The 9,459-nt window shown below is 35.8% G+C and overlaps 1 protein-coding gene across 1 annotated transcript; it reads right to left on the bottom strand.

Annotated features, from left to right (window-relative positions):
* Window positions 1-1,756: 1,756 nt before the first annotated feature.
* On the bottom strand, window positions 1,757-8,414 carry PJVK (pejvakin). Its single transcript, XM_021703246.1, has 6 exons — window positions 8,204-8,414; window positions 6,748-6,943; window positions 5,430-5,571; window positions 3,815-3,932; window positions 2,266-2,364; window positions 1,757-2,049 (listed from the first exon to the last, which is right to left on the bottom strand). The coding sequence occupies exons 1-6, from the start codon at window positions 8,412-8,414 to the stop codon at window positions 1,757-1,759; spliced, it is 1,059 nt and encodes a 352-aa protein (XP_021558921.1).
* Between the last annotated feature and the right edge of the window lie 1,045 nt (window positions 8,415-9,459).

The raw sequence follows: 9,459 nt of genomic DNA, 5'->3' as shown, positions 1-9,459 counted from the left end.
GGGATATACACTGCAATAACAGTTTTGTGTCATGGTCAAACCATGACATCCAACTTGTTGAGAATAAGAGGTAAGAGATGCTGTAGAAGATCACCCTGGTGTCAAAGAAAGTGCACGTTATTTATTGGACCACGTAAGGTTTTGCCCACTGCATATGTAGAAAGGTATGGTCAAGATTAAATAGCTCTGCTCCAAACAAGTGAGTTCAAACCAAAGCTTTTTCCATTTTCTGAAACTTGCTCTTTCCAAACCATTGTTCAGTGTTCATCTTTTAACCTCTTTAGATACACTGCCAGAAATTCTATTATCTAAAAGTTCAGGGGTAACGCAAAAAACACCAGATTAACAGATATCACATATGCATAGCACAGAGTTTGACACTTCATAAAACCAAAACCTTTGCTATCTTTTCTTTCCTCCTAAGAGTGCTTCATCATGCCTGTACCTAATTTTGTAACTCCTCACTTGCTCAATTGCCAATTCTCGTTCCTTGACTTCCCTCAGGAAAACCTGCTCTGTTGAAATGAACGAAGTTGGTGACTCCATATTATGTTTTGGTTTGGAAACTGCCCCCATTTTCTATATAAAAAAAAGTCACTAGAGCATTTTGCAATCAGTATACTCATATTTGCATTTGACTCATATATTCTTCTCAAAACACAAATACAGTGGAAGAAGATATACATGAAATCATTCCATAATACATTCTGTTCATAATTCTATCCTTTCTGTCCCATTGTTTTCCAAGTGCTTTTAAACTTATGTTTTTAAAAATTATAGATGATGTAAAATGGAGATTGATTCTAAAACTCTAATCACATTTAAATAAATAAAATTTTAATCATTCTACATAACTAATCAGGTATTTCGTAGTTACACGATTGCTTTATGCTTTCATAGGCATATACCTAGTAGTGATTGCTGTCACTACATTTTGAGTTCTAGAATTTTCATTACTTCTGCAATTATTTTAATAAGGGCATGTAATAAATTAATAATTTAGGCTGTTTGTATATGAAAAATTTCAGATGTCTTATAGAGTAGCTGAAAAAGATCTCTCAGACCTGAATATGTTAAATATTTTAAACATATTCAAAGGAGAAAGAATAAAGGTGTCCTAGCTGCCTTAACTTTAAAATGACAGTAATTAGTTTTTATAAAGACAAAACTAGTGAGCATGTGTACATCACACAATGGCATACTGCTATCAGTCACCCTGTGAACTGTGTCCATAAAACCCCACACTGAGCTCAGTGTGCTTTTCATCTGATACCACAATTAAACATTTAGGATTATATTAAATTATTAACACATTTTTCTCATTTTACCGGACCTAGGGCAATGATTAAAGCACCATAAAGTCACCACTTTTAACCTCCTGTCTTTCTTAAATATTAAAATTCAATTAAAGATAAAATTGATATTTAGAAAAATCACTATGTAAAGTTATCTAAAACAATAGCCGAATCCCAAATATAGTTCTAAAGTAACTGGAAGATTTCATGAAGGAACATCTATATTTTGAATTTTGCATTTAAACCTTTTTTCACATAAGTAATATTAATCTTTATGATAATTTATAGGGCAGACTCTATTATCATCTCCACGTTTATAAATGAAGAAAATGATGCCCAGACAGGTAAATTTCTCTTTCTTCTCCCTCTTTAATTTGCCACAATTCATCAAAGCATACCTAGATGATTTTGGAAAGGTGTGTGGCACAGTTGCACCTAAAACACTACATTCACTTTCCATTTTATTTCATCCTCTTGTGCCAAACATCAAAACAAGGAACCGCATGAAGTCTCACATACTTATGCCCATCGACAGAGCACTGAAAGCACCCATAAACCGTCTCCCTTTTAAAGTTCCCCATTCCACAGAGTATGCAAGGTCCTTTTGGAATGTTGTGATTAAGCAAGTTAACTCGGATATGAGTCCCTTCTTTGAGAGAAATATCAGTCATGCTGAGAGGTTTGTCATAGTAGTCAGAAAAAAGATCATCTAAGTACAGCTGTGAACGAGAAATGGCATCCATCACTCTTCTATCTGAAAGCACAAAAACAGAGAAATGTGTTAGAAGTCGCATAAGAAATATAAAACCAACCCGCCTTTATACGTATGTGAATCTAAACCATCAGTCATGAAATGATTTGGCTTTTAAATTTAAATTCCTCCTTAACAGACAAGGAGTACTGATTGGATAAATTCGAGTATTAACCCGAGAAGAAAAGAAACATTTGGAATACTCTTCAACAGACATACTTCTCTCAAATAGAATATTCCTCAGTCTGTAGAGCAGCGCGAATGTTGGGGTTTCTTCCCTCTCAAATCCTCCTTTTGACACTGAAGTGACACAAAGGTCTATAAAAAAAAATTTTTAGATGTTATAACTTGAACAACTCATTTAATTGCTAGTTTTAGTTGTGGCTGATGAACCCTGGTACATGCCATTCACTGTATTTTTTAAGTTAAATTTTATATGTTTTTGGGAAAGCTAATATTCACATGGTACAAAATCCAGACTACAAAAGGGGGATACAGTAACAAGTCTCCAGTCTACCCTGGACCCCAGCCTCAGTTTTCCACCCCAGAAGTGACCACTGTTAAGTTTCTTAAGTATACTTCCAGAAATACTCCATATATTTTACAAGCATAAAAGAATATATATGTGTATGTATGTATGTATGTATGTATGTATACACATAAAATTATTTAGGCTCAAATAGTTATATACTATGCACATTTCTTTAAAATGTCCCCTAGACGTTACTCCATGTCAGGCTCTATATCTCATTCTTCTTAATGGCTTCACAGTATTCCATAGTTATGAATGTACCATTATTGAACTAGTTACTGATAATAGATCTTAAGGTTATTTCCAGTCTTTCATTATCACTAGCTGAATATCCTTATACCCATATCACTTCCCATATGTGTAAGTATATCTGTAGGATAAATTCCCCAAAGCATATGCACATTTTAAATTTTGATAGCTATATCAGTTCTATCAGTTTATACTCCTCCTAACAATCAATATAATTGTAAAAACCTACATCTGAAGTGTCCCAAATAGACTGTAATTAGCATGTTTTGTCATGTTTCTGGACTCCCTATTCTCTCCTCCCATAGAACTACAGAAACAAAAACAGGTCTAAAAATGTTTATAAATTACCATGGCTAGGGGTCTCCCTTGCCTAGTCCTTTGAGGTGGCTGGCCTCCTAATCTTAAAGACCTGTGAAATGTCGAAGTCTAAAGTGAGCTGCACTGAGGTATTATATAAGGTATACAGGTATTCTGTAAGGTATATAAAGACAATTTTACGGTAAGTGTTTATATTGTCAAAGTTATTTTTTAGGGAGAGTTGGGGGGGGAAGCTGGGCCTATGAGAGGTAAAACTGAAAAGAATTTGTCTTTGGCTATCTTAGCTTGGACGCCCTGACACCGACAGGCATCTTAAATATCTACCCACTCCTCTATTTGCCATCATCAAAAACGACCTATTAGAAGATCATCTATTATCTCCCCATGTAAGTCAAGGAATACTTTGTCAGTGGATTGCACTTGAGCTCTTATCTATAATCCTAAGTGGGGTGGTAGGGAGTCTGCAGCTCTCACCAAGAAGCAGAAAAGAGGTAGTGGGTAAATAGGACCAGAGGGTCCTTCCCAGCTACTGGGAAGGCATAAGATTGACAGTGCTGTGAATATCATTCTTCCACAATTACACAGAGAGAGTATGTATGTGCTTGTTTCTCATTAAATTCTCCTTAAAAGTATAATCATTTCAGTGTTGCATGCAAATCATTCACTTACCAAAGGCACCATCCAAGTAAATGAAGAGTTCAAAAACGCTGAAAGCTATGGTTGTGTGTGCTGGAAAAACAATAGCTTTGTCCCTTCCCTTGGGATTCTGTTCATCCGTAAAATGAAACTATAGTAAATAAGTAAATAACATTATTAAGGAGGATAACACATAAGGATAGCTTTTTAGAGAAACAAAACATCTCATACAATCTTACTATTAAGACAAAAACCAATTACCCCATTGAATTTAACCAAGTCCAAATGGTCCAGTGGGGTCTCACGATCTAGGGACGACCACGCACCACCACCTTCTCACTAACATTGGGACTAGGGCCAATGATTAGTGCAACCGCAACAGTAATGTTGACATAGACACCTTTTCTTTCAACCACAAACCAACTATTTAAGTGCTACAGTTGTTTTCAGCCTACTCTGTCAATTGTTCTAAAGCCCCTGGAGTTTTCAGCAGCTTTCCAAAGCTTTCCATCAACTTCTTTACCAAAAAAATCTCCAACAATTAAATAAGTGTTTCAGTTTGTGCCCCCAGAATGGTCCAGTGTTACACAACTCACCGGACAGCTAAATGTAGCCACTGAACAGAACTTTTATTTGCAAAGATTCCTGAAGTTTTTCATTGAACTCTTTCTAACAACTGATTTTAATAAGACCAATCGAGTCATTATTATGTGTCATTACTATATGAATGACAAAGACAAATAATGCTAAGCTGAGAACTAAACACAAATAACTTCCAAGAGTGTTTTTTAAGGTATTTAACATTGAATGAAGCATGTTTGTTTAATTTTAGAAAAATTAAAATAATATAAAATCAACTTTTAAAAATTCAAGTATAAAATACATCACTTAAAAAGAAAATCAAGAATTCAACATAAGCATTCAACTTGTATTCTTTTTTTTTTTAAAGATTTTATTTATTTATTTGACAGAGAGAGAGAGACCGCGAGAGAGGGAACACAAGCAGGGGGAGTGGGAGAGGGAGAAGCAGGCTTCCCTCAGGGCAGGGAGCCCCATGCGGGGCTCAATCCCAGGACCCTGGGATCACGACCAGAGCCTAAGGCAGACGCTTAAGGACTAAGACACCCAGGCGCTCCTCAACTTTTATTCTTAAAACATCATTTAAATAATCATAGGAGGGACTCCAGTATACATTATTTCATAAGGATTAATGTTTTGTTTGTATTATAATACACATTTAGAATCGAAGTTTTCTTGGATTTTTTAAAAATTCTAAAACAAAACTATCACTGTGCAAAATCCTATATACACTTGTAGCTCTTTAATCTCAACATTTGACAAAATACACACATCTCTTTAGAAATTGAGTACTTTTTAAAAAAATTCCCATTGCACATTTTTAGCAAGAGAAACCTAATGAGGGGCGCCTGGGTGGCTCAGTTGGTTGAGCGACTGCCTTCAGCTCAGGTCATGAGCCCAGGGTCCTGGTATCGAGCCCCACATCGGGCTCTGTGCTCAGGGGGAAGCCTGCTTCTCCCTCTCCCACTCCCCCTGCTTGTGTTCCCTCTCTTGCTGTGTCTCTCAATGTCAAATAAATAAAATCTTGGAAAAAAAAAAAAAAGAGAGAAACCTAATGAGTGTGGTTTACCCGCATGGCTTCCCCGCGAATTCCAGCATGCACAGACAGTGAGCACTGTCGTGTAGTTCGAATGCTTTCCATGACCACACACAATACTGCCTTTCTGCTGCTCCTTGTCTGACGTATCAAGCTGTGGTCAAAATTAATTTTTCTAGAATAAAGAATAGAGATAGTCACAAGAATCTGTCACATCTAATTACATATAATCGAGTACATTTCTTTTTTTTTTTTTTTTAAGATTTTATTTATTTACGACAGAGAGAGACACAGCGAGAGAGGGAACATAAGCGGGGGGGAGAGGGAGAGGGAGAAGCAGGCTTCCAGCTGAGCAGGGAGACCGATGGAGGGCTCGACCCAGGACCCTGGGATCATGACCTGAGCCGAAGGCAGACGCTTAACGACTGAGCCACCCAGGTGCCCCAATCGAGTACATTTCTTGCTGTCATGTGTTACTCATTCATGGTCCACCTTAACTAAAAGTAAATCAAGGCAGGTCTAATACAAATCAGAAAATATGCTCAATAGCTACTAGTAATCTGCCTCTCCTTTCACTTTTCTTAAAACATGCTTATTATAGGAGTCTGTCGGAAGAGATTCCCTTAGTATATTTGTTGCAAGCAGATTAGTGTATTCCTTTTTTTTTTTAAGGACTTATTTATTTATTTATTTATTTATTTATTTATTTTTAAAGATTTTATTTATTTGACAGAGAGATAGCGAGAGCAGGAACACAAGCAGGGGGAGTGGGAGAGGGAGAAGCAGGCTTCCTGCCGAGCAGGGAGCCCGATGTGGGACTCGATCCCAGGACCCTGGGATCATGACCTGAGCCGAAGGCAGACGCTTAACGACTGAGCCACCCAGGCGCCCCAGGACTTATTTATTTTTATTAGAGAGAGCGTGCAAGCAGAGGGAGGGGCAGAGGGAGAGGGAGAGAGAGAATCCTCAAGCAGACTCCCTACCAAGCACAGAGCCAGACACAGGGCTCAATTCCAGGACCCTGAGATCATGACCTGAGCTGAAATCAAGAGTCGGCTGCTTAACCGACTGAGCCACCCAGGCACCCCAGTGTATTCTTTTAATCTAATAATTTAGCAAATGGGTACAGGACCAAAGCAATTTTGTGGAAAAATGAAAAATTCTGTGTACACCAAGTGATTCTGGATATCTACCCATATCTAAAGTCTGGATGTATTGCTAATTTGTAGTTTTTCCAACAAATAAAACAAATAAATTATCCTGAATGCTTTCAGCATTCTTTATAACAAAGTTTATACAATTAAAATATTTAATGAAAACACTGAAGCATATTAAGTATTATTCTACTGACCGTGTAGTAATTTCCTTGAGTAACGTTGATACTTCCACTTCATGTTTGGTCACCACACCAAATGAAGCTTTAACTGCAACAGAATCTGATCCAGTGACGTTAATCCCAACATCATTCACAATATGGTTGCCTCGTCTTCCATAGAAGGAAACATCTGATTCATCTTCATAATTCAGTAACTGATAAGATGAAATACCTTTATGGAAAGGAAATCAATATTTTTAAATGTCTTGATTTCATCTAACATAGATTATATATAGTAATGCATTAATTTAGTATTTAAGACTCCCTTACATAAATGTTGAGAAAGGTGACATCTCAAGCCAAGATTTAAAATAGCAACTCATTTAAATTAAAAAACAATAAATATATTTACATAAATTATGGCTTTATTGTTAAAACATGTAAACATTTTTTTTGAAGATTTTATTTATTTATTTGACAGAGAGAGAGAGAGTGCGTGCAAAAGCAGGGGGGGCAGCAGAGGGAGAAGGTGAAGCAGGCTCCCCGTTGAGCAGGAAGCCTGACATGGGGCTCTATCCAGGGACCCTGGGATCATGACCTGAGCCGAAGGCAACGCTTAACCAACTAAGCCACCCAGGTGCCCCAAAACATGTAAACATCTTAAAACATGTAAAATATCACTCCTGCTAGAAAATGAACTTTTTTTAAAAAAATTAATTTTTTTATTTGAGTGTAGTTAACACACAATGTTACATGAGTTTCAGGTATACAGCATAGTGATTCAACAAATTTATGCGTTATGCCATACTTACCACAAATGTAGCTACCATCTGTCACCATATAATACTATTAAAATATTAACGAAAAAAAATTTTTTTAATTAAAAAAAATAAAATAGCAACTCAATTAATTTAACAACAACCAAAAGATAGAGTACTTAAAAGAGAACTCAAGTTCTTTGTTCCACCAAAAGAACTCTGTAAGCTGTAAGATCCACTGAGTGGTTGAAAGAAAATCAGTGTTTACAACAAATAATTTGTCAAAATGTCAATTCATTTTCTAATCTAGCCTGTAAAATACATTTCAGTTTACCAACTACAATAACTGAATCATAAGAAATAAATGTAAATTACTTTCATCTCATTTGACCCTGTAAAGTAGGTAAGACTAAGTAATACCCCACTTTATAGATGACAAAATATATTATTTTGTCATATTCTAAGTTGATTCAGTTAGAACAGTCTATAAAGTATTTGAAATAAAATTATACAATAAATTTCACAAAATAGGTTGGAAAATTATTCAACCAATAAGAGATTTGATACTACATAAATTTAGATATTATTAATCTTAACATTAATACTACTATCATAAGAAAAGTTGCTTTTATAAATGTGCAAATATTACAAATATTAGTATATACAACCGATGTTTAGATTGTCAGTAATACAACTGAATGAGTCGTCACTCCCAAACAGATATTTAAACTTACCAGCTGAAATTTCTCTGTCTCCTAGAAGAATATCTTTCAGTGTAAAAGGTGTTGAGGTAAATTTATATCTAGGAAAGAGAAAGCATCGCTTCTTTTTTACCACCAGACTTAGAGGTTGGTATTTGTCAGCCTCACTGAGGCTTGGAACAGGGACTAATCTCCCTCCATCTCCAACTTGCTTGACAAAGCTCTTGGTAGCAGCCGCAAACATATTAATATGGTATCAAGACATCATCAATTGCAACCCTCAGATAACAATCCATACTTTCAAAGAAAACCAGGCACAAACCTAAGACTTACTTGATTTTAAATATAATTGAACACACTAAAAATACAACGCATGGTTTCACCAAGTAGCTTACCAGTGTACAATTCACAACACTGTCTCTCCTGGTGTGCTCAAGTAATGAATTATAGATCAACGGTGTTAAATGATACCCTGAGAGCAAGTCAATTTGGAATTGCAGTCTATAAGCACTAAAACATATGCAGAAAACTACTGAGCTTAAAATACTACCAATGTCCTTGATGAGGGTTACTGTTGATAGTAGTTTGTCAGTTTTGAGGAAACCTATAGTCCTATGGGAACAATGCAGTTTAGGCACTAACATTAGCCCTGGCTCCCATCTACAGTGGACCTTGTCCAAAGGGAATTCCTTCACAACTTCACCATGCCAATTGTGACAACAGTGAAGTGCTATTTTGAATCCTTAGAGTATACAGTTCATTCATTTTCCTTATATGCTACAAAACCAAGTGATTAATATAAAATATAAATTCACAGAATATAGAGAAGCAGTTGCACGCAGATTTTTATGAAATAACAAATGAAAGCCATATTACATACATAAATGCAGAAATAACTATATAATACTCACATATATAAATATAAACTATGATTTAGGGGTTTCTTACTCTGTAGCTGGCACATAGACAACTCTTTGAAATAGTGCATTTATTTTGTTTCATCATTATTACCTCAGTTACTCAACCTTTAAAGAGAGCTATATCACGTTTGGGCTTGTTTTTAAGATATCGGGGCAAAAAATAAATTTTAGAAACAAATCTGAGTGCTGAAATATTGTACTGCCATAGTTATGTGGATGTTAATATGTTTTGAAAAAGTGGCTATGTGAACTTACAGTAAGATACTCATTAAAACATAATAGTAGGTAGTAATCGCGATACATACATATACAGAGGGGGTGGTAGGAGGAAGACAGAATAGGCTAATTGAAGCCTCAAATAATATAAAT

This window comes from Neomonachus schauinslandi, chromosome 3, assembly GCF_002201575.2.
Source record: "Neomonachus schauinslandi chromosome 3, ASM220157v2, whole genome shotgun sequence".
Classification (NCBI taxonomy): domain Eukaryota; kingdom Metazoa; phylum Chordata; class Mammalia; order Carnivora; family Phocidae; genus Neomonachus; species Neomonachus schauinslandi.
This window is presented reverse-complemented; position numbering and strand designations above follow the sequence as displayed.

Bases quoted from the DNA above. Each gene is read 5' to 3' on its own strand.
- PJVK (XM_021703246.1), bottom strand. From the start codon at position 8,414: ATGTTTGCGGCTGCTACCAAGAGCTTTGTCAAGCAAGTTGGAGATGGA. The intron at 5,572-6,747 runs GTCAGTAGAATA...TCTTTATTCTAG, and splicing joins CTCAAGGAAATTACTACACG to AAAAATTAATTTTGACCACA. The intron at 3,933-5,429 runs GTAAACCACACT...TATTTACTATAG, and splicing joins TTCGCGGGGAAGCCATGCGG to TTTCATTTTACGGATGAACA.